We start from the raw sequence: 24,616 nt of genomic DNA, 5'->3' as shown, positions 1-24,616 counted from the left end.
AACATAGTCGAGGCTATTTATATAAGAAAAGCAAAAAAGATAAAAACCTGTTTGAATCCATCTAGTGGTGTAATGATGCCTTTCTCGTAAAACTCATGTTTTCACAAATCTTACTGAGGGATTGTTCAGAAAATTTTTATTTCAACCTTCTTTAAAACAAAAAAGTTTGTTTGAGAATACACTAGCATAACCTCTCCAATTTATAAAATGTTGATTCGCAATTGGAAGTCGCATCAGAGCAAATGTCAATGGCAGTCTATGAGATCATAAAACCTTTCATTTGAATCTAAATTTGTAAAATCCACTCAGCTGTTTCTGGGAAAATGAAGAGAGTTCTGTTTTTGAGTTTTTGACCACTATCTTTTTGACGTCCGAAATCGCGAACTGGGAACTGGCATAGCTGAAATCGATGTGTTTGACCAACAACTAACAAAACCTACAAATTGAAGCCATTTTGAGCCAAATTTAGATTTGTTTTTCCTATTTTTGTATTTTCGCTCTAAATGATGGGTTACGTTTTCATACACACTTAACCGTATAATTCCGAAACCGGATTCGAACAAAGATCCACGCTTACTTATGGGAACATGATTCCTTACATTTGAATCTAAGTTTGTGAAAATCCGTCCAGCCGTTTCTGAGAAATCGGAGTGATTTCTGGTTAGAGTACACCATCACTTATTCCGGTACCTCCGGAATCGGGAACTAAGATTTGGTATACCCAAAATCAGTCTATTTGGACATCAACTAATGAAACCTGTTCAATTGAAGAATTATATGGCTAGTTGAAAGTACTTTGCTCGATTTTCCGGTGCCACGTTTGAAAAAACACACTCTTTCGGAAATGATTTTTTTCATACTTATCAGTCTGTAATTCCGGAACCGGAAGTAGTATCCGGATGAAATTAGGTAGAGTTATATGGGATTGTAAGACCTTCCATTTCAATCTAAGCTAGTGAAAATCGGATGAGCCCTCTCAGAGAAAATCGACTTTTTTAGTTCATTTTGCACATTTTACCCCGTAACTCTGGAAGCGGAAGTCGGATCCATATGAAATTCAATTGGAGGCTATGGGACTATACGAGTATGGCCTTTAATTTGAATCTAAATTGAAGAAAATCGGTTGAAGGGTCTATGAGAAAATCGAGTGCACGTTTTATTCATGTTTTTTGGCATATTTTACCACGTTACCACCGGACAGACGTTCACTCCGGGTGAAATTCAATGAGCTGAGAGGCCTTCCATTTGAATTTAATTTTGTGAAAATCAGTCATGGCATCTCCGACAAACGCTCAGGTAGGCCAGGAGGAGCTGAAAAACGAAAACGGCTTACGACTCATCAATTTTGCCGCTTCCAAAAACATGGCCATTCGTAGCACCTTCTTCCAGCATAGCCTCCCTTATCGTTACACCTGGAGATCACCACAGCAGACGTAATCGTAAATCGACCACGCTCTGATTGATGGAAGGCACTTCTCCGACGTTATCGACGTCAAGACCTATCGTGGTGTTAACGTCGACTCTGACCACTGTCTGGCGATGGTGAAACTGCGCCCAAAACTCTCCGTCATCAACATCCGCCACGGTACAACATAGAGCGATTGAAGCAACCAGATGTCGCCTCAGCATACGCGCAGAATCTCGAGGCAGCGTTGCCAGACGAGGGCGAGCTCGATGTGGCTTCCCTAGAAGACTGCTGGAGTACAGTAGAAGCAGCCAGCCATAAACAACGCAGCCGAGTGCACCGTCGGGTACGTGGAACGGAGTCGACGGAACGAATGGTTCGACGAAGAGTGAAGAGTGATTTTGGAGGAGAAGAACGCAGCGCGGGCGATAATGCTGCAGCATGGATCCCGGCAGAACTTTGAACGATACAAACAGAAGTGGAAAGAGGAGACCCGCATCTTTCGCGAGAAAAAACGCCAAGAAACACGGAAATTCTACAAGAAGCTCAACAAATCCCGCAACAGCCCTGTGCCGCGAGCCGAAATGTGCAGGGATAAGGACGGGAACTTCTTAACGGATGGACGTAAGGTGATTAAAAGATGGAAGCAGAACTTCGATGAGCACCTGAACGGCGCGGATAACGTAGGCATGAGGGTACAAGATGACGGAAATGATCCAGCTCCCACACTGAGGGAAGTTAAGGATGCCATGCACCAGCTCAAAACCAACAAAGCATCTGGTAAGGATGGCATCGCAGCTGAACTCATCAAGATGGGCCCAGAAGGGATAATTTGCCCCATTCACAAGAAGGCGACCATTTGGAATGCAAGAACTTCCGAGCGATTACAAATCTGAATGCCGCCTACAAAGTGCTATCCCAGATCATCTTCCATCGTCTATCACCTAAAACGAATGAGTTCGTGGGAAGTTACAAGCCGACAACGGACCAGATCTTCACCGTGCGGCAACTCCTCCAGAAATGCCTTGAATACCAGGTCCCAACACATCACCTGTTCATCGGATTCAAGGCGGCATACGATAGTATCGACCGCATAGGAGCTATGGAAAATTATGGACAAGAACAGCTGTCCTGTGAAGCTGACTAGAATGATCAAAGCGACGATGGACGGTGTGCAAAACTGCGTAAGGGTCTCGGGTGAACTATCCAGTTCATTCGGGTCTCGCCGGGGACTGCGACAAGGTGACGGACGCCCATACCTACTATTCAACATCGCCTTGGAAGGAGTAATGCGACGAGCCGGACTTAACAGCTGGGGTACGATTTTCACGAAATCCAGTCAACTTGTGTGCTTTGGGGATGACATGGACATTATCGCGAGAAACTTTGGAACGGTGGCAGAGTTATACACAAGCCTGAAACGCGAAGCAGCAAAGGTTGGACTGGTGGTGAATGCGTCGAAAACAAAGTACACCGTAGTTAGTAGGCGGAACAGAGCACGACAGGATTCGTCTAGGAAGTAATGTCACGATAGACGGGGATACTTTCGAGGAAGTGGAAGAGTTTATTTACCTCGGATCCTTACTAACGGCTGACAACAATGTGAGTCGTGAAATACGAAGACGCATCATCAGCGGAAGTCGTGCCTACTACGGGCTGCAAAAGAATCTGCGGTCAAAAAAGATTCACCCCCGCACGAAATGTACCATGTACAAAACGCTTATAAGACCGGTGATCCTCTACGGACACGAAGCATGGATCGTGCTCGAGGAGGACCTGCAAGCACTTGGTGTTTTCGAGCGACGCGTGCTAAGGAAGATCTTCGGCGGTGTGCAGGAGATCGACGTGTGGCGGCGAAGAATGAACCACGCTATACTCTACGGCGAACCCAGCATCCAGAAGGTGGCCAAAGCCAGAATAATGCGGTGGGCAGGGCATGTTGCAAGAATACCGGACAACAACCCTGCTAAACTGGAGTTTGCCACAAATCCGTTTGGAACAAAAAAGCGGGGAGCGCAGCGGGCAAGATGGGTGGACCAGGTAGAACGTGATGTGGCGAGTATTGGGCGTGATCGAGGATGAAGAGAGGCAGCCACAAACCGAGTATTATGGCGTACTATTGTTGATTATGTGTTATATTAAATGTGATGTAGTGCAAATAAATGTATGTATCTCCGAAAAAACGAGTGCACATATTTGATACATACACACACAGACATTTTGCGTTCTCGACGAACTGAGTCGAATGGTATGTGACACTCGGCTCTCCGGGCCTCGATTCAAAAGTTGGTTTTCGCAGTGATTGCATATCATTTTCAAATGAGAAAGGATCAATACAGAATTTTATGCAAAAATTTTAAAACGAGTAAGTGAAAGTTACTACATTCTGATATGTGAAAATCGAAATCGTATTTTGTTCGATTCACTTTTTAATCATCGGAATCAGATATCAGTTGAATCAGTTATATTTGTTTCCTGAATGTATTAAAAACATTCCGTTAATCATCACACCGTACGACTATTGACACAAGAGAGTTTGCTCAATTTACGAAAGTGCTTTCCTGATGCTCATGTGGATTTCATTTCAATTAAAACAGTTCTTTCCATGTATTTTTTAACAAATCTTTTTATTCAGAAATTGTATAGCCTTATAAGTTGTGATCTGTTTCAGTTTTACTCTTTAATATACATATTCCCGCCGAGTGATGTTGTTGGGCATTATTATACAGAAGTTTATGTTTGTTCCTAGCATGTGTGGGTGTTGCTTCCGGTAATAAACTGTATGCATCGATTGCATATATATCGCATTGTCTATAACAGTTTCATTTATTCTGGCGGCATTAACTCCCATTGCTCCGTTGTAATATAAACTAAGTGCTTCATATAATATTTCAATCACTTATTTTTCTATCTCTCCGTGCTCGCATTCAACTATCGCATTCGTAAACAACAACATCATCATTATCATCATTTTTTTAATATTGAAGCAATGAAATTTTCATTCACACCGACTGCTTTCAGCTGTTGCTATTAGGGAACACCTACACTTGTATTAATTTTTATGGTATTTGTCTATTGTTTCTTGCCTATTTACAGTAGGTGCTGATCTTCCGCAAAACATGCCGAGTCATTATTGGTCACTCAACTAATTTGTTTTATCAATTCCATTTGTACATCAACTAAAACTCAACAGAATGACTCTCGACGAAGCCTTTTTATTTGTCCTATCCTTTGTTAATATAATAATCTCTGTGTGTATTTCTATATGATACAGTTGCTTAGGCTAACTAATTTGTCACCGTTTGTAGATTTCCTTTATAAGTCTGTGATTGATTAGTCCCGCCAGGGTAATTAACGACATCTTTTTCTTTGATACAAACTCTCCTTGTACTACCTATGATCCTTTTCTTTTTATCTTTTTTTTGATCCAACAGTTCTTATCTCATTGCCTGCTATATCTATATGTCTTTACATTATACAATTCATAACTGTTTCTTTCCTGCTTTCCTGCCTCGTGTATCGCTTGGAAACAATGCAAAAATAGAAATGTGTCAATCCCTGCAAATCTCAACAAATCCTGTTGGAAGCTGTACAGTAAACGGCCAACGGTTCGATACCGGTCCGATTTTAGTTAAGCTAGCTCAAATCATCGTCCCCACCGGTGGCATCCGGCCGTGGATGTGGTGGGGACGATGGAACCGTTCCTCAGGAAATCTCCGCTATTCCCAGCTTGGCCAGATTGGTCAGAGTAGTCAGATCGTTCGGTTGCAGCCTAAGTGCTTCCTGGTAGCTCCGTGCAGCTTCATGCGGTCGTCCCAGCAGATGCAGTATGGCTCCTAGATTTGTGTGAGCTCGTGCCTCCTCCGGCCGAAGTTTGACGGCCTAAAATTCAAGTCGAAAAAAAGAAATTGGTGAGATAAAGACAGCATTAGTACCGAACTACCGAAAGCGTTAGTTAGTTGATTGAAGCGGAAGAATTACCTGTCGGTACCACCGTTCTGCTTCGGATTTCCGATCCAGCAAACGTAGAGACGATGCTGCGGCTGTCACCAGTGAATAATCATCCGGAGTCAATTCGGCAGCTTTCACGCGGTACTGGCAAGCCTCGGCCGTCCGGCGAACCGAGGTCAAAAAGTCGGCTGCAATGGAATAAAGAGACAAAAAAATCCAGTTGAGAATCAATTTCCCATACCGTTATCTAAATTCTCCCTCTCTCTCGCACAGAAATAAATCCCAAATGGGCCTCGACATCATCGATAGACCCCCTGAAGCAGTTTCCAACATCGCCATGAAGTACCGGAAATCGAATTCTTTCGATTTGAGAAAGCAGACCTATTTTCAATTTCAGCATTTTCCCCCCATCATATCAACATATTAGAATAAATGAACAAACAAAGCTCTTTGCCAGCATCGGCACTAGCGACTTCATCCGTCAAATGTTCATCATTCAGCCAATTTGCCTGCGGAGGGAACCGATCGAACATTGCTCCTTGTTTGGGTTCCCAGACGGAAATGGTCGACCAGAAGATAACTAACCTCTTCCTTTCGAAAGCTCTTTGACTGTTTGTGTTCAACCCCCTTCCCCCTGTCCCCCCACACAAGTATGCAAATTGAAAAGCAGAGAAGTGAAATTGATGGGAGAATGTCATGAAAAACTCGAGACCAGTTCCTCTGAGAGCTGGCGGAAATAATACGAGATGGATGTGCATCATCAATATCATCATTAGTGTCCTGACTCGTACTGTTTGGTAAGGAAGTACACACAGAAAAGACGAAAGTCCCGTTATGCTTACTACAGCTGTCCCAACGTATACATCCCTTTTACCATCCCAAGTCTTCGGTCGTTGAAATGTGTTTCTTCAGGACCGAAAGATTGAACTATAGGAAGAAAATAATTGAATAGATTGTGAAAAGAGTTGGTAACGGAGCGAGAAAAATATCAAGTATCCAATTATATTGCTTTGGATGCGCTTGAAAATGGAATCTGCTGAGGATACACAATCTGATGTTGGTTTCATGGGCGCATCGGGTTCTTACGTGGGCGTTTTTGCATCGCTAATGAGGCGCCTTTTATTCGAAGACAGAAAATGAGTAGTTGAGTGCTTGTAGCAGCAGTCTGTTTTGAAAGCCTTCGGGAAATATTTCGCTGGTGGATGCAGCCACGAATGCAATTGTAGCCGGAATGTTCCGGTATCTCCGTTTACCTGTCATGAGTCATGAGTAGTCATTGTAAGTTATTGACTGCTAACTGTTACGAGTTGCACTTGCTTTCGCGATTTATGGCAAATTGTTGGTATAATGAAGGATTCGACTGATTTGAAGTACATGCTTCTAAACATTATTAATTTTGCTAGTAATAATGGTTTTCAGATACTCAACATTTTTTTCTTAAATACATTAGAATTAATTCCGAAATATTCCATTTATCTTAAACATCAATTCTTTAGAACGATTTAATAAAAATGTCCTTATTCAAATTTTCCCGTAATTGGTCTGTAAAATATTCTTAGCCTTCTTGATTTCAAAAGGCTGATTTCGATAGAAAAAGCACACCTAACATCTTCAGTATCTTATGAGTCGTATGAGTAATCTTTAAATTTTCATATTTTATAAATCAATTGCGCATATATCACCGAAGTTGTCAGCCAAATACAAATTTTCGTCATATTGCTCACTAAGTTTTTCGAGTTTATGAACAACTAGCGGACCTCTGCACACTTCGTAGCGCAATAATAATAGGTTAGATGTAGAAAATCAAAACTACTTATCAATTTTAATGATTATTGAAGAAAAATATCATTATAATGCTCTATAATAGTGGCCCCAACATTTTTATATCGCGGACAACAGGACAAAATATATAAAACCGATGGTTTGCCGAAACGCAAACAGGCATCGTAAAAAAACCATCCGAAAAAAATTTTAAATTCACGCTACAGACTCATAACGATTATTGACGGTAATAGAAAAGTTAAACGGATGAGAAAATGACGTTCAAGTTGAAATGACATAGCAGTGGGCATCATTGGAATGCGTGAAATGAAAACTTTTTCTTCTTCTTATTTGCCATTCAAAATTGTTGTCTCGACAACATTTGTGATTTACTTTTGAACTTTTAACTTTTTTCTATACTTATCCCTCTATTGTCTGTACTTTATTTTGTACTTTGTGTGCTTGTTTCTGTAATCTGTGTGTTTGTTCCCGTACATTCTGTGCTTGTTTCAAAATTTGTTCCTGTACTTTCTGTACCTGCTCCAGTATTCTGTATTTGGTCCTGTAATTTTTGCACTTATATCTGTACCATCTGCTCATTCGGTACCTTTATCTGCACTCAATCGTGACAGTACTTACTTTACTTGTTTCCCTCATTTCTGTACTTGGTGTTGTACTTTCTGCACTTGTTCCTGTACCTTCTTTATTTTTTCCTGAACTTAGCTTCTGTACTTGTTCCTTCTATTTCTGTACCTGTAGCTGTCCCTGTGAATTTCTCACAGCTCAAATATTATCTTTGGATGGAAATTATCTCGAATACTCTTAAATTAGAATAATCGAGTGATTTAATCTCAAAATTTTTCCCCAATTCAGGTACACACGTACACTTCGCACTTTAAAGCAGATTCTTCCTGCTTTTAAAAGTCCCAAATAATTCAAGCAAAGTACAACCAAAATCAGTTTGACGGTTTATGAGCAAGGGAGTGAATCATTCGAATAGGTAAAACATGTCGATGAGTTCCCAATTCTCGGTTCAATCGATTTAATTTAAAAACAAAGCAAACGGGATGGTTTGAGTACATTGGACGAAGCTGTTAATAGTTACTCAAATGCAAATAATTTGAAATTTCGGAATACTCTGGGTTGATATAATTCGAATCGCGTTTGGGCCAATTGAAGACGTTTGGACTCAAAAATTTACACATTTTTGTTTGATTCAGAGTATTATCGCTAGGTCCGTTATACGTTTTGAGAAAAAAAAGTATTATTTTTCCAATGGGCAATTGTTAACAAGTTTTCTTCTACGGGTTTTAGTAAATTGAAAAATAAATCGCGAGCATGGAAATAAAACTACTAGTGCGGAAAAAAACTACTATGTGCCCGAACCCAGGTGGGCTGCATGGAAGGCATCGATTATTCAATTAAACCCGTCCTCTTAGACAATTATTTAAAACAAATCAAGGTATCATTTGAAATTGAATTTCTTTTTCGGCGTAATCTGGTTCGATTTTATATTGTATGAGGGAAATTATATATCCATCGAAATCGATAATTCAGAGAAAAAAGTGTCAAAATTTCAAAACCCTAGCTAGTAATATAGAAAGATTTTCCCCAAATCTGCTATCTAGTCCATGAACGATGGTTCAACTTACCATAATGATGATAGACACTGGCATCGGCTGGGGCCAGTCGAAGTGCACGCTTAAACCACTGTTCCGCTTCCGAAGTTCGGCTGCTCTGGAGTAAGGAAATTCGAGATCGCAAAAAAGAGGACAGATGGGGCAAACCAAACGAAATCCAACGTTAGCGATTGATTGTCTAGAATGGGAACGGGAGCGGACACTCCGGAACCGGATACTTACATTCCTCGCCAGCATGGATCCGTACGACAGGTGCGCAGCAACGTGATCCGGTTGGGCTTCGAGGGCAGCACGCTGAAACCGTTCCGCTTCGGTCCACTGATTTAGACGGGCAAAAACTTCACCCAACCGATGGTAGATGCCCTGGAATGAAAATTAGAATGATGAGTTTCATGGAAGTACTTGTGTCTTTTTCTTCGAACTACGAGATGACACCGAACTAATGAGCTTTGAATCAGTCGCAAATGTGCCATTAATGGTGATGGATTGACCCGTGCGGTGCAAACGTACTAATTCTGCCGAATGTGAAGAAATTTAATGGATTACTTTCTTCGGCTGTGCTGCATCTGCCTGGTGCATTGTTATGGCAATGCGGGGAACGGCTGGTGGACAGGAAGAGAAAAACTTTCCGAACCAGAGCAACAGATTATACTCCGCACCACGGGAGTATCCTCTGTCTCCTGCGGTGGCAGCAGCATCAGCAAAGTGCATCCAGTTAGCCTTCCGGTTGGGAGACAGCTGGCGGGATGGGACGAAATAAGACTATCAGGTTGCAAGAGCAAACTCGTATCACGTGAAAAGCTCCGGTTAGGACATGCGCAATTTTCGTTGTCACCACCACTACCAGAGAAAGGTTTTTTTTGTTGTATCCTCATCACAACCGTGAGCAGTGAGCTGGTGAGCTGTGGGATGCTGTGCGATATTATGCAGAAAAGACGTGAGAAATCACACTACGTTTGCGGGAGTAATGGCCCTGCTCAAATCCCCGCCCTACCTGATCCTGATCGTCTCCGGCTGATATCGTCTTGGCCTTGCTGAATCAACAGCCAGTCTTGTATCGATTTTCCATTGGTTTGGAGGTCGATACGGATAGATAGAATTAAAGTTTTTCTTAGGCTCTGGTTCGATGGGAAAGTAGAAATCTTTGCTCGTTGGAAATACCAATGTGCGAATTGCATAAATCGAACATATAATAGATAATTTAGAAAGAAGTTGGAATGCAGTATCCTATTGAGTGCGAGTTAATGCATGACGTGTATTCAGTAAGGAAAAGTAAAAAGTAGGAACATTTTTGTCAATAGGTATTTTTTGTAATACCTTTTCTGTAGATATAAATAAACCCATAGAAATTACCTGCTTCTAAATTCGCAACTTGATTGCAAACGATCGAATCGAAAAAGAAACGAGACGAAAACATAAAGTCTTTGATGATTGCTTCAACTGCCCGGCCATATCGTTTCGCTTCATCAATTCTCCAAGTGATTTTTTATGGCATCCGTTTCCCGACCCACAGGGCTGACAGATGGCAAATATTAAGCTGTTCGCTACCGCCATAATGTCAACCGAAACGACCCTTGATGGGATGCCCAAGAACTGTCCATTTTCATCGGGACCATTAAAATATCGTATAGCATTTTGTCACACCTTTCCGCCATCGCTACGCCGCCGCTACCGGGCAAGTCAGTCCCCGTCCGGAAAGTGCGCCACTATCCTGGCCCAGTGGGGGCGAGGGACGAATAAAAATAGTTTAAATGATTTTTACCGATTCAATTTGCACCGTCATAAACATTTATCTGTCGATTTGGACCGGGTCATTCGATTCCGGGTATTTCGCGCTGTTGAAAGGTAAGAAGATATTTTCTACAGCTCGGGATTTTTTTCCCTCTCGGATCCAATCCGTTCTGCCGGCAAGGTTGGACGGTTCTTTTACCTTCGCTCGAGGAAAGGATGACTGAAATCGCACTGGAATCAATATCGTTTTCGATTAACTTTTCCTTGCTCTGAAAGTGATACGCTGATGGTTCGAATTACGTCGTTAAATTTTATCTGAATTCGTGACACAGTGGAATTGAGCCCTCGGTGTGACTTACTATGTGTCGCTGATAAGCACAGATGAGATGTGACAATAGCTTACGATTGATAGCGTTAATTTAGATGTCTGATTTCTGATCAAGAGGCAGTACAATCTCGACTGCAATTAATTATGGATTAATTTGATTTTTTTTTGGAAAATACATGCTAATGTAAATATGTATTGAAATATGAATGCTAAATAGAATCAGAGTTGGGGATGATAACACACACTTGGACCAACCCACACTTGCCGAAATATTTATACGATTCACCAAAGGCCTTTTCTAACATTTTCAACGTTTCGGAACACTTAAATCCATTTGCAACACAAAATTTGATGCACGCACGTTGTTCTAAATTTTCATCCATTATAAAAATCGCCACACGAACATTTTTCAACTTCTTTGTATAGACGCCAAACAAAAACTAATCGTACGATATGCGTCAAAATTTGACAGAATGTGTATAAAAGTGTTGCCAACGTTGAGTGAATAAAATTTTACCGATTGAACAAGCGCGGGAATTTTAAAATGAAAATTTCGGTTCTTTTTTTATCATAAGGTATACTTATTTTTCATTCTACTTCTGGAATCACTCTTCGATACATTTTGTTCAACATTATGGCAACCGCTCTTAACCCGTGGAAGTTTTCTAACAATTGCATTTCGTTACTTTAAAAACTAAAAATCAAGTGTACCTAAATGTTAGAGTGAAATAGTTGCCTATGAATTCAATAGCGTCTTCAATGTACTCATAATCTATATATATAAAAATGCAGAGATCATTCTTTGTAATCGCATCACGTAAGAACGGATGGACGGATTGAGATGATTTTTTTTTGTTTGATCAATTTTTACCCCCACCGGGTTCGTACATCAAAAAAATTAGGAAAACTTACCGGAAAATTGGGAAAAACCAATAAAGTTATTTTGTATGGACAATGGAATTTTCCACTGAAAAAGTCGCCAATGATTGCTAGATTTACGATTGATGGCGTGCAGCGAGTTGCATAAGTACTTGACCGTAGAAGGAAAGAATACTAGATCGTTGGGAAATCGTTTGGCGCGCAACGAGTAGTTTTGGGTGGAGATTTTACATGCATGATTGATTCGTCATTTGAAAACACGTGCCCAATAGGGTATCAAAATCATTACTTGCCAAATGACCTTATGGTAAAATGCACATGACTGTTTTAGCTATACCGTAAACAGAAGCAAGAGTTCTAATATCTTTTACCAGTAGATCTAACTGAATAATGTTGGCCATAGTGGGCGTGAGTTGAACAAAAATTGAATAATGTAACGATTTTTTTTACGTATCAATGATAGGATTCTGCTGTTGAAATAATGAGTTCAGATGAAAATATTTTCCTGGCATTTAGCAAACTGAAGTTTGTTCAACCGATTCGCCGAAAGTCTTCAAGAGTGGTTTACTTCCAAACGGTCAGCTTAGGATGCACATACTCATGACATTTCTGTATGAAATGTTCAAAACGACGAATGTAACAATGAGAGATTCTCTTTGTTTACTTTCTCTTTCGATTATTGCGAAACATTCCTGCTTTTTGTCGGTAATTTATTCAGTGCAGATTCAAAGATGATAGCTTTAGTTATTATTATCGGTAGTGTGAAGGATTGCTAAGAGTACCGTAATAATCCAAAGAGAAAGTAAACAAAGAGAATCTCTCTTTGTTACATTCGTCGTTTTGAACATTTCATACAGATTTGTAAGCTGCTTAAGCCAAATCATTCCATTTTCCGAACTTTGGATTACTTGACGAATTACCATATGCAAATCATGAATATCATATCTGAAGGAGAAATCGTGGCATGTAAGAACCATTAGTTGTGAGATCTACTGTTTTGTAGATTGGCTTTAACGATAAGAAGAATACTGGTATAATCACTCCTCATGTTCACTCCGCTAGAACAGAATATTGATTCTCAGGACTGCATACTAAGCAAAACGATGTGGTGGCTCGACGAATGAGAGGCCTGTTTGTACGAATCCAGCGTTCATGTCAAAGTTAATGGACACAATATTTAATAAAAGGGTAATTTGAACTTTCGGATGTCCAAGAATTTTTCATTTTATCGCTAATTCTTGAATCGAAAATTGATCCTGTCATTATCATGATACGAACATTCATCAAACACGACTAAGTAATATCACTAGCGGTGAAGCAGGTTATGGACAACCGTTCAAAACCAATTTATTACTTTCGATAATCCCTATTGCTATTAAATTTTAAAAATTTTAAAGTATTTATCTTGGTCATCTCTTTTCCATCCATCTGTTTATATGTTTATTCGTTTATTTAGGAGCAAGGGAAAAACCCGCTGGAGCCGAGATTTTTATTCTCCTTTTCCAGCAGGCATAAAACCTTCTCATCTTTGTATCAACAGATAACATTTGTCCAACTGATACATAACGAAATCTTAAATTACCCCTATTTAAACTACACAGCTAACTAACAACTTTTGATATCGTTTAATTATCTGAATAAAACTAGCGGGAAAAGATTCGGAGATAACGGGTTTTAGTGGTGTTACGAGATAAATTTAAATCAAATTCATCAGAGCAAGTATTGAATACGCGAAACATACTCGAAAACGGTTCATTAAAGCCATAGTTAGTTCTAGCACGAGGAATTCCGAGAAAGGGATTAAACCGCAAATTACGCCGATGAATGTCAAAATTTAGCTGTTGTAGGAGATCTGAACAATCAATTCGAGATTGGATGAGGTCCGCGACGAAAAATGCTTTCAGTGTATCACGGCGGACAGTTAGCAAATCGAGGTGTACGAGTCTACATCGATTTTCGTAGCTTGAAAGATTCAATGGATCTCTCCAGGGCTGGCAACGCGAAGCAAAACGAATGAACTTGCACTGGACAGCTTCAATGCGCAGCTTATCAGTTTGGTAATGTGGTGTCCAAACAACAACAGCATACTCCAGTGTAGAGCGAACTAGAGCGCAATATAACGATTCCAGGCAGTATATGTTATTGAAATTTTTTGAGATGCGAAAGATGAAACCTAGCATCTTTAATGCCTTAGAGAGGGTATATTCTATGTGATCTTTGAAAAAAAAAGTTTTGAAAAAAAAGTTTTGAGTCTAATAACACTCCTAGATCCTTAATTGATGTCTCCCGTTTTAGTACAGCTTGCGAAATAGTGTAATCATACATGGTCGTGGTTCGTTTACGAGAGAAGGAGATAACGGAACATTTAGAGGCATTCATAACCATTCTGTTGACGTTGCACCAGTTAGAAAATACAACCAACTGTGACTGCAAGAAATTTGAGTCTTTCAGATCTTTGATGAGATAAAACAGCTTAAAATCGTCGACGAATGATAGCTTCATACATTGCAATGCGAAATTCAGATCATTTAGATATAGCAGAAATATGAATGGTCCTAGATGGCTTCCCTGAGGAACGCCAGAGCTCACGATGAATGATGGAGTAACGCAGTCGCCTTTTCTCACGGTCATACTACTACCAGTCAGATATGATTCAATCCAATCCATCATCCCATATGTCAAACCTTTAGTTTGAGATAGATCTACATTCTCTGTTCAATACACTGACTCGAAGGATGAGATGGCAATCGGTGCATTTGTTTAGTTTTTGCGTAACGAAAGCATTGAACATATCCACAATAATTCTTGATGATATTTATTCTTCGGGACGAAGTTAATGTGTTGGATATGAATTTGTCGTAATTCGTTTATTGTAAGCCAAGTAATCAGTAAAATAATGGAATGAAACATTAACGTTTGACAACTCTGCTGTCCGAAAACATAAATTTGAAAGAATAATTTCAGGCGAGACGAAGTTCGACGGGTCAGCTAGTTAACGATATAATTTCAGTGCTGAAACCCATGTCGGCCAAACATCTCACCATAGTGTAAATACCCTGAAGTCGGTTAAAACGTGCACATGACTGTCGATATCCAAGGTTTACGTTCGGAAGGTGTGAACCGCCTTCCGGCTCCATCTTGTCAATGAAATGGTATGGAATGAGCACACTGACCATCAGTAATAAGATGGAAATAGTGTGATTCGAACGGTCACTGCTGGAGTAATGTTCTCGAATATAGCCGTTGCTGTTCGTTGGAGAGCGGATGTTTCACCGTGGTGCAGGAATAATGTCAGATTTAGGTAAACCAGTTCTATGTCACTAAATCATGATAGTTTAATCATGAGGCTGTTCAAAATAAGATACTATCTTAATACCGAAATGTCTAATACTCGATTCGATTTTATGACGGGAAGTTCGTCTATAAATCGACGCTATTTGCAAAATCTCCGCAGCCTTCGACAAAATGAATGATTAAATAACAGTAGTCAAACTCGATAGGGTTGACTCACTGGTAGTGGAGCTATTTAGAACTTGCTCCAGTGTATTGAACTGTATTAATTGGACACTGCTAGACGACAGGCCTCAAGGCGGTCACTTTGGATTGGTTGTATCTTTGCTTTTCCTAAACGCTCTAAATTTTTCGCTTAAATGCTATGAACTAACTTTGGCTTACACATTCTAGCTATTCATCTTCATAACTTTTAAAGATATACAATCCGTCCACAACTACCATTATTTACTCGCAGACTCTTGTCTCGCGGCTTTACCTGGGTGAACACTTCATCAAATGACAAGTTTTCGCCTAGATAACGCCGCTATACTACGAACGAATTCGACTTTGTTGTTGTTGTTGTTCCATGGACTTAATATTGAAGAATATCCTTTTGTCTCTTCGGTGAACGACCAAAATGGTTAAAGCTGGGGTGAAAATAAATGATATAAAAAAAATCCTTCGGCAGAATTTATTCCTCTTTCACATAATCAATTAAGAGTACACCTAATCCCTGGACTTGCATTCCTTTAACGTAAGAAAAGAATAGGACATATTCTTGTCTGTACCCCTTGTTCTATTCAGCTTTCAGCTATTCACAGATTTCGAAATCGTTGTATTGTATTGTATTTTATACATACTGCATATCTTTACTGTGGTTCTAAATCAGGACAAAAATCGTCACTCATTCCTACCACGATTTAAAACAGTTAAATCCAGCGTTCAATTATAAATATTGTTCGTTATTCCGCTACCATGAACTTAGTATGAGTTTTTTAATTAGTACACTGAAAACCGTACCGCACCAAAAACAAGTGCATGAAACCGCGTAACCGCGTTGAAATATCGCGTTACTTCGAAATCCGCGTCAAAACCGCAAACCACCACATTAAAAATACTAAAAATTAAAATACTACAAAATTTGGAGTGGGCTTTTTGGAACATTTTAGCCACTATTTCCGAAATCTCCGGTACTGGAAACCAGAATTTCTGATTTAAACAAACAGAAAATAAACTGTAACAGTTGTAAGCTCACTTTAAAAGTTATCTGAGCTTGATTTTATGAAAATCTAATATGAGTTTATTGGCTCTAGACTATCTTCAATCTATTAGTTAATTTAAAGAATCCGCTACTCATCCCATTCGAGTTTTGTCGTGAATACGACTTACTTTACTATGGGGTGTATTTTCAAAGGTTTTCTGAAAGAGTGATAAGTTTTTGATCGTGAATATCTCTTGTTGTATTTAACGAATCAACATAATTTTTGCTACATGCCAACGGAAATATGATCACAATTTGATGATAAAATTATCAAAGAGGATAATTCATAAGGTGCGTTTGCCTTGCTCGTATTTTTAAAGCTCATAGCTCAGTGATCTGTAAAGGGATTTATATAATCTAACCACCAATAGAATCGAAATTTTTCAACTTTAACGTGTATAGCAAAAGCATTGAAGTATTTCAATAGTACACTATTTAAAAACCTGTCCCATTTGACCCATGTCAACACCAACCAATCAGAACGCGTTCTGAGGAAGAGAACAAAATATCTGCTGCTGTACAACAAATCGTTCGAAGAAAATGTTCCGAAAAGTGATGAATATCGTAGTGAGTTCCTCAATTTGGTCCTTCTGAATACTAGAAACGAATCCCTACAGCATATTGATAGTTGCTTTCAATAAATTATGCAAATCCGAAATGAAATAATCGACATTAAAATTCTGTATGCGGCTATTTTCATAGCCGTTAGGACCGCCCATTAGTGAAAAAGCTACAAACGAAATCACGTAAAAAGAAAGCTCCTAACCAAAATTGAATCAGTTTGGATTCTATCGCCACTGCTAGCAGATGTATTGTGTGTCGTTTGCAAAGCTAGTTTCGCTTCCGACAAGAGCGATTACGTCACAGCTGCCAGTCATTTGCATTGATGAAAAAACAACGGTGCAGAGCATTACACAAAATTAGCCGTTCTAATGGCTCAAAAGTTTTCTAAAGAACTATTAGGATTTGTTGTTCACAAATCGAAGGTAAATATCCTCATTTTAGTGCAAACTTAGAACAGTTTGGTTAGATTTGTGCACTTTTCGCTGTGTGAAATTCACAGTAATCGAGATCAAGTGAAGCGTTCTTTGTTTTTGCGAAAAATGTTCCAGAGTTTAATGTCGCAGAGAATTACGCAATTTAACCCTTCTGAATGCTAGAAACGAATCCCTATAGCATATTGATAGTTTCGTTCAATAAATTAAGTCCATTGCATCATTGATCAACCCAGCGAATTAATGTTTTCTTTATTGGAAGCAGGGTTGCTGAAATTCGCCTCACGCAACTCATTAACGTTCACCGCCTGCGAACGATTCAAGAACGGAGACAGCAAAGCATGTAATGCCGGACGAGGCAAAAGCTATGCTTAATATGTGACTGCCTGAGCGACTCGCAAGAGAGAAGAGATCTTGCTTTTTCATGCTTGTTGCTATTCCGCCGTGAGCCATTCTCTACCATTTCAAGAGCAGGTATCATCAGGCACGAATAGCGCTTACATTGAGTCATTTTTTGACTCACTGCGAGTCAAAATGCCAGCAATCATTGCATTCATTGTACGAAAAAAATTGAAGACAAAAATTAGCGATGCGATGGAAGCAATTTTTTATTTTGCTTAGTTTAATTGTCTCATAGATATTGCCCTGATAAAAAGTGTGCGTTGAGCATCACAAATTAGCTTGGAAAACTTTAAACGTAATATCATTACTTATTATTGGAAGATGGCGAAACGATTGGGTTGGATAAAAATTAAACTGATAAATAAAACTAAAATCCACTTCAAAACGTCGTTTAAAATCGTATGCTAATGTACATATAATGTACTTCCTACTGCAATAAAACTAATGAAAACAGTTTATTCAGATTTCACCGAATACTATTCTCACGTTCGTACTCCGTGCTGTTGAAATTTTGCGGCAAGTAATGGCAGATAGATTTTAAAAAAGCTGGAGTTGAATCACCTGAGGACAATCACTTTTGTAAAGTGAAAATTTTGCAGTTTATATTCTCTTTCGGGTTGGTTTGATATTTATTTTATTTATGATTTTGAAAATGGACTGAAATATCTACAGTGATATTTTTTAAAATCACATATGATTATGAATGATCAAGTCCAATACGCAATATCAATATGCAATGCAAATAGAGTGACAAAAATACAGTCTGAATATTGATTATAGAGGCAAGTCTAATCTTTTAATTCCAGGAATGGTTTATTTTCTCATGGTTTTATTATATTAAACACAATTTAACACTTCTTCGCATAGATTTGATTTATAGAAGTAATAGGAGTGCAGGGTTTTCCATCAACACTTGATCCTGCTGAGAAGCCATGTTACTGTGGCAAGCATGCTTCTGCAAAAACCAAAGCAATTAAGAAGAATGGCTAACAAAGAAATAATAATTACTAACTAAATACTCATTCAGCATCTTTTACCATACATCTACGCAAATTATCGATTAGAATAACTGTACTACGATCAGGAAATTAAGACTTTTAAATTAAGAATCACGGTTGTGGTTCCGGCCAACTGCCACAGGATGTCGAAGCATTTTGTAAAACGCAACATAAAATTGAAGGAATAGATGTTCCATTGAAATTTACTTTTGCATTTTTGTATCGCCTTATTAACTTAGTCCTATTTTAATGCATTCATTAAATTTTTGCATTTAATATTATCATTTTTGGAGTTTCACAAAACTTTTGCCTCGTAAGTTTTTTTTCCAAAAGCAAATAGCAAAATAATAACGTAATGTGATATCAGTTGAGAAATTGATGAGCTGAAATCAAATTAAGATTAAAATCTGATACTGCTGTCAAAATGTATTGAAAATAAAATGTTCTACAATTGACTCCCGAAGTGATCGGTTTAGCTTTTTTTAAAAAAAGAACCTCTAGAAGAAATTGTAAATTCAACTTCATAACATTTTACAATATTCATATTACAGAGGAAACGATTTCAATTTGAAAAATAACACAATCCGCGTGGTTTATCGATTTGTCAGATAGTGCGATTTAGAATTTTTGTTACTCATATCACACATTCAGTTTTGAAATTACTCATTGTATTATTTACCTTAAAACTATGTTGAGCAAAAAAATTTTTACGTGAATACGTCAAGGATCACATACAAAGAGTCCAAATGAAATATAATTCTGTTATCACATAATCAGGAGATAGTAGGAGAATATAGGATCAAGAAAAAAAAAATGCATTTAATTCCACTTTATTTAACGTCACTAATGTCACGAGACAGATAATTTTGTTGTGTTTGTTTGTATGATACTTGATTTTTAGATATTTATTTCGTTATTGGAAACTGCGGAAGGTCTTCATTGCACGATTATCCATGACACAGTTTCCAACAAGTAACTGTAGAGAGTTTGTTTGTTTTTGATAATAATAGAAATATCATTCTTCAGTAAAATCTTAAGTTGGCCTCCAAATTAGTGCCTTATACAAAATTATAGAAGTTCTTTTTCGGTTTTAGTTTCTATTATATTGTAGCTCTAACGCCCTGTATATTGAGTTGATGGAATTATTTGGTGTTTATGGTTCTTCTAGTATTTGTACGAACTAATAGTGTTTATCATCAAAGTTGGTCTCAATCTATTTGGTAGTTGACTTGGTTCGACACAACTTGTCTCGAAGTCAATACAAATACTATTAGTTTATTATGAATGATTAACATGAAATTAAAAGCAATTATTAGTGTCAGTCGAAGTCGAACTCGATCGAAACACAAAATGGAAAAGTCGAACTCGATCGAAACACAAAATGAATTTATTATAGAACAACGGAATAGGAGTGAAAGTTACATATTTATGACACACAAAAACGCTCCATTAATAACCCTTTACAGTTTGATGGTGAATCAATAACATATTCTGGCAGGTATCAAAGTTGTCCCTAACGCTACAAATCACAATTGAAGTATAGCAAACACCGAAGAAATGTGAAGTGAAGACAATTCAAAAAGATTCGACATCTTTCTTATAAGCTTTATACAGGAATAAAGTTTTATCCTGGGCGGTCATTCAGTTGTACCGCCATACGTCGCAGAGAACGAATCACCGTGAGTAGAAAATTCGACTCAACGCGAGTCATCAGCACCACCGAATAGCTTTCTACCTAAATGCTTCGAAACGAACTCACTGCGAGCGAACAGAGTGCATATATGATGCTTGCTTGCTTTGCCAAGCGGTACAATTCTCTGAGTGGAAGGAAAGAATGAATGAAGCAGACACGGAATATATACAAACTGCTCGCCGCACGGGTAGAGCATCGCCGGTGAAAAGAATAGTTCACGAGTATTGTTTCATTGATAGGATCAGCAACCTTGATTGGAAGATTATAATCGGTTGTAAACTCTACACCTACACCAACCATATCAGTATCGCACCCACGTACAACAGTTCAGCCTGACGGAAGTCAGCGGCATCCATCGAAATTCGAATTCAACTCATCACTCTCCATCACAAACGCTCTCATAGAAGGTTCTTTTCAGAGACACCATTATTTTATTATAAAGAACTATACTGGTTATTTTATAATATTTGTGTTTCAGAATGTTAAATGTAACTAATCTGTACTTTAGTTTAGGTGCATCGTTTCAAGTTCCACATACAATTGATCAACTAATTGATATTCGGATGTGTTAAGGAACATGTCAGTTGTTTTCGTATTCACGACATCCAGTTATGTCTCTGACATTAACCACCCGCCTTTTTCTTATGGTATCTGAAGACCTCTCAATTGAATCTAAGATGGTAAAAATCGGTTTAGCCATTTTCGATAGAAGTTGCTGTCATTATTTTCACCTTTTTGGTGCATATCACCTTATAATTCTGGAGCCGAAGGTCAGATCCAAATAAAATTCAGGTACTTTTTATGAGACAACAGAACAAATTTGTGAAAATCGGGTCTACCAGTTTCGAGAAAACTGAATGACATTTTTTTCAGATTTTTGGTGCATATCACATTGTAACTCCGGAACCGGAGCTCGGATCGAAATAAAACTCAGGAACTTTATATGGAACCAAGAAATTCAGGAACTTTCTGTAGAACAATTTGAATCTAAGCTAGTGAAAATCGGCTCAGCCATCTCCGCGAGAATAGAGTGACAATATTTGTTACTCCCACAAAAACAGGAATCAGGAATTAGAACTAATGTGCTCAAGTGACACGTTTCCCTAGTTGTTTGGAAATTTGTAAAGTGGCTTCTCCACATTTTTCTGATGAGAAGAGAAGGATAGATGGAACATGGAAGGGAAATGTGAAGTGGGTGAGGTGGGAAAACTGCACACAACAAAAAAATAAATAAATCGCTCTGCATCCACGAAAGGATCCCGAACGATCTGCAAAAATGCACTATTAGTAAAACCTCCAGCCCCGAGAAAATTTAGAGATTTTACAAAAGCGACACCATTCTGCTTTCCTGGAGGAATGCAGAACGATTCGCAATATGTATGCATAGTAGTTAATTCGGCAACTCATAAGCGATGCCAAACAATTCGCTAAAACCTTTTAAGGTAGAAGCAGATGGGATTCATTTATTCCAGGAAGAACGATGAACTCCTCTGACTATTGCTCTTTACCATATTGGGAGAGAAACGATAGAATATCCTTTAATTTAATTTCACCATACACAAATTTAACACAAATATGGAGAACCAAAAACCCGGTTACGTAGTTGCGTCAATGGGGGACAGTTAAATATCAGATGATTTGAAGTACCGTAATCGCATTCACACAAATCACTCGAAAAATACTCAGTACGCTAAAAGTAGCCATGTGATAATTGAGTTTGCAATTTCCAGTCAGAGCTCTGATCAGAATACTGCAATGATACTTGGAAAAATGCAATAGACATTTTGACATTTTCAGATTCAAATCTTTTAAAAATGCTTTAGTCTGAGCGCAAGCTTGCAAGCTGTGCCAGTAACTGGCATGTTTGAATGCAGTCCAAGAACGAATCCTGTGCCTTACCTAACTAGTTGACAGTGACAAAGCTAGGTCTTTCGTTCGTGGTATCAGTTTCCAGGATCCGAATGTTCAATTGTGGGTGAAATCCCAACTGCATCGTCCATCTTATGAGATCCTGTCTCATAGTATGAAGATACAACAGTTACATCATCCCGCATTTGAAACTAAGATACTTGAGTGAATTACGCGGCCATCTCAACAAGCGTTATTAAAAACTTTTTGCTTTGAAGAACCAACAAACGATCCGTAATCGTCAGAGTTCAAGAGAGATAAGAAAGATTATGTAGGATATCACACTTCGCTTGGCAGCATGATGAACTATGACTATAAACAACTAAGTATGTTATGAGTGCAAATAAATAGCAATGAATTTACTATTGGTGGCTTTAGCTCCACTGTCTGTGACACGGAGTTTTGAGCTCCGCAAGGTCAAAACCCACAAATGTTCCATTTACGACTGTCTTTTTTAGGATACTGCAGTTATTCACCTTGAGTTGCGAGCTCCCGTTCTAGTGGCCTTCTACGACATGGCACAGGAAATCAGTGGATCAATTCTTGGTTGAAATAATGACACCGGATGCCACACGGCTTATCTGTTTGGCGGACTAATACCATCGGAACAAGTGGGCCGTAGTATTATTCTTAGCCAGTTGAGAACCGACACTACACGGCTATCTAGGCTGCTCAGAAAGAGAATTTGACATTGAATTGAAAATTTTGTTCTAAAAAGTCTTCGAAAATTCATGAAACGTCGAGATCTGGTTCAATCTCGAAAAATATTTCTTTGAAAAACTACGAGCCATATCGGGTTGTTCGAGCCGTTGATGTGGAACAAGGCAACCAAAATTTTTAATGATCATCAATCATAAAGTTGAATCAATCTCAACCAACACCGAACAGCATTTGTCTTGATTTGCATTTGTTTTATAACCGACGAAATTGCACAATTATCCCAAATGTATGCAATTATATCTTTGTACGTACTTGCGATTTCGAGCTTCTCTTCGTCAAGCTTGTGTTCAAGTTTTGAATGCAAGCAGTTTTTTTAGCGTTAAGTTTCTCTACCATTCTGCGATTCCGGTTGAAGCGATAAACTATTTCTCATTATCAATCGAGTTCATCTAATATAAATTAGAAATTAATCTAAAGCATTCAAAATTTATCCAGAGGTAGTTGTCAATTTCCCATGGGGAAACGACATAATATGGAATTCCGAGCTTGCATGACACAAGATCAGAGCATACCAATTAAAGGCTGACGCAAGTGTGTTTTAGGGCGTTTAAAAGAGCTATTTTCACGCTTCAAAACTGATTTTCTCAGAAATCAAATATCAATACCCAACAGATAATCTTTTAAAAAATTAGTTTAGATTGAATTTAGATGAATGAAAATTTCAGAATGATTGTTGGACTTTAGCGGTCAAGAAATTTTTTTTTTTCTGAAGGAAGAATTGCAACGGCTACTTTCAACTAGTTCATTGAATATCTCGCCTTCAAAAGCATGGATCAAAAATCTATCCTGACAATGTCTAGAAAATTTAGTTTAGATGCGATTAGTGCATAAAAACATATATGTTGTCGTGATAAAAATTAAGTTAATTTTATTTTTGTAATGGTAAGTCCATTACTATGGCGGCTCCATTTATTTCTGCTCTTTTATCCTGGTAACGTAACGAAACATGAGAGAGAAATAAAATCGGCTCAGCAAGGCTGCCAAACAAGCGGTAGCTTTATTGGATTTTATGTGATGTAGTCAAACTTGTAACCGAAAATATCAAAACTTTCTTGGTAACCCGGCCACATCGAGAGTCATTTTACACATTTACGAGAGAGCATGGAGAGAAATGTAATACGCACAGCGAGCCACACGGTTTTACGCTAACAACTGGCCTCAACCCTTAAAGCTTCAAATCGTTTTCTGGCACGTTTTAGTCTTGCTCTAGCATGCTACGAGTAGGACTGAAACTTTAGCTTTAATTTCGCTTCGATTTATAGATTCGCGTGCTTCCAACAGCTTCGCTTTTGAATCGATTGACCAATCAGAGCGATGCTCTCTCTTTGATACATCGCTTACTCCTTCAAAACCGTCGTCTATGGCAGGGAAATCCGGTATACCAAAAATTTTTAGCAGATAAATAGGACACTGCTCGCTACTAATCAAAATTTCAATCATATATAATTGAAAATACGTGGCTTGATACATTCAAATCGAAACGTAGAAATATTTCCTATCAAATGATGAAATAATATTAATAATTGATACAAAATAGACTGAGCTGTAAGTGTTTAAAACCTGACCACATTTCTACGTGTAGTTTTTCTTGAGTTTCTGATTTGCACCACTATATAGAAAATAAAGATGTGTTCCACATCAAAAACAAAATCGAAAATTTTCTAAGTGTCT

The 24,616-nt window shown here is 38.5% G+C and overlaps 1 protein-coding gene across 3 annotated transcripts in view; it reads right to left on the bottom strand.

Moving 5' to 3' along the window:
• Positions 1–4,013: 4,013 nt before the first annotated feature.
• LOC131430893 (protein O-mannosyl-transferase TMTC2) overlaps positions 4,014–24,616 on the bottom strand; it is a 720,087-nt gene continuing 699,484 nt past the window's right edge. For all 3 annotated transcript variants that reach the window (XM_058596143.1, XM_058596144.1, XM_058596145.1), the window contains exons 9-12: positions 8,980–9,120; positions 8,770–8,854; positions 5,387–5,544; positions 4,014–5,287 (exon numbers count right to left, since the gene is read on the bottom strand). In XM_058596143.1, coding sequence (XP_058452126.1) covers positions 5,111–5,287; positions 5,387–5,544; positions 8,770–8,854; positions 8,980–9,120 — 561 coding nt within the window. In that variant the 3' untranslated portion in view covers positions 4,014–5,110. The remainder of the gene's footprint in view (positions 5,288–5,386; positions 5,545–8,769; positions 8,855–8,979; positions 9,121–24,616) is intronic.

This window comes from Malaya genurostris, chromosome 2, assembly GCF_030247185.1.
Source record: "Malaya genurostris strain Urasoe2022 chromosome 2, Malgen_1.1, whole genome shotgun sequence".
Lineage (NCBI taxonomy): Eukaryota > Metazoa > Arthropoda > Insecta > Diptera > Culicidae > Malaya > Malaya genurostris.
Note: the sequence above shows the minus strand (reverse complement) of the source record. Positions and strands in the feature narration are given on the sequence as shown.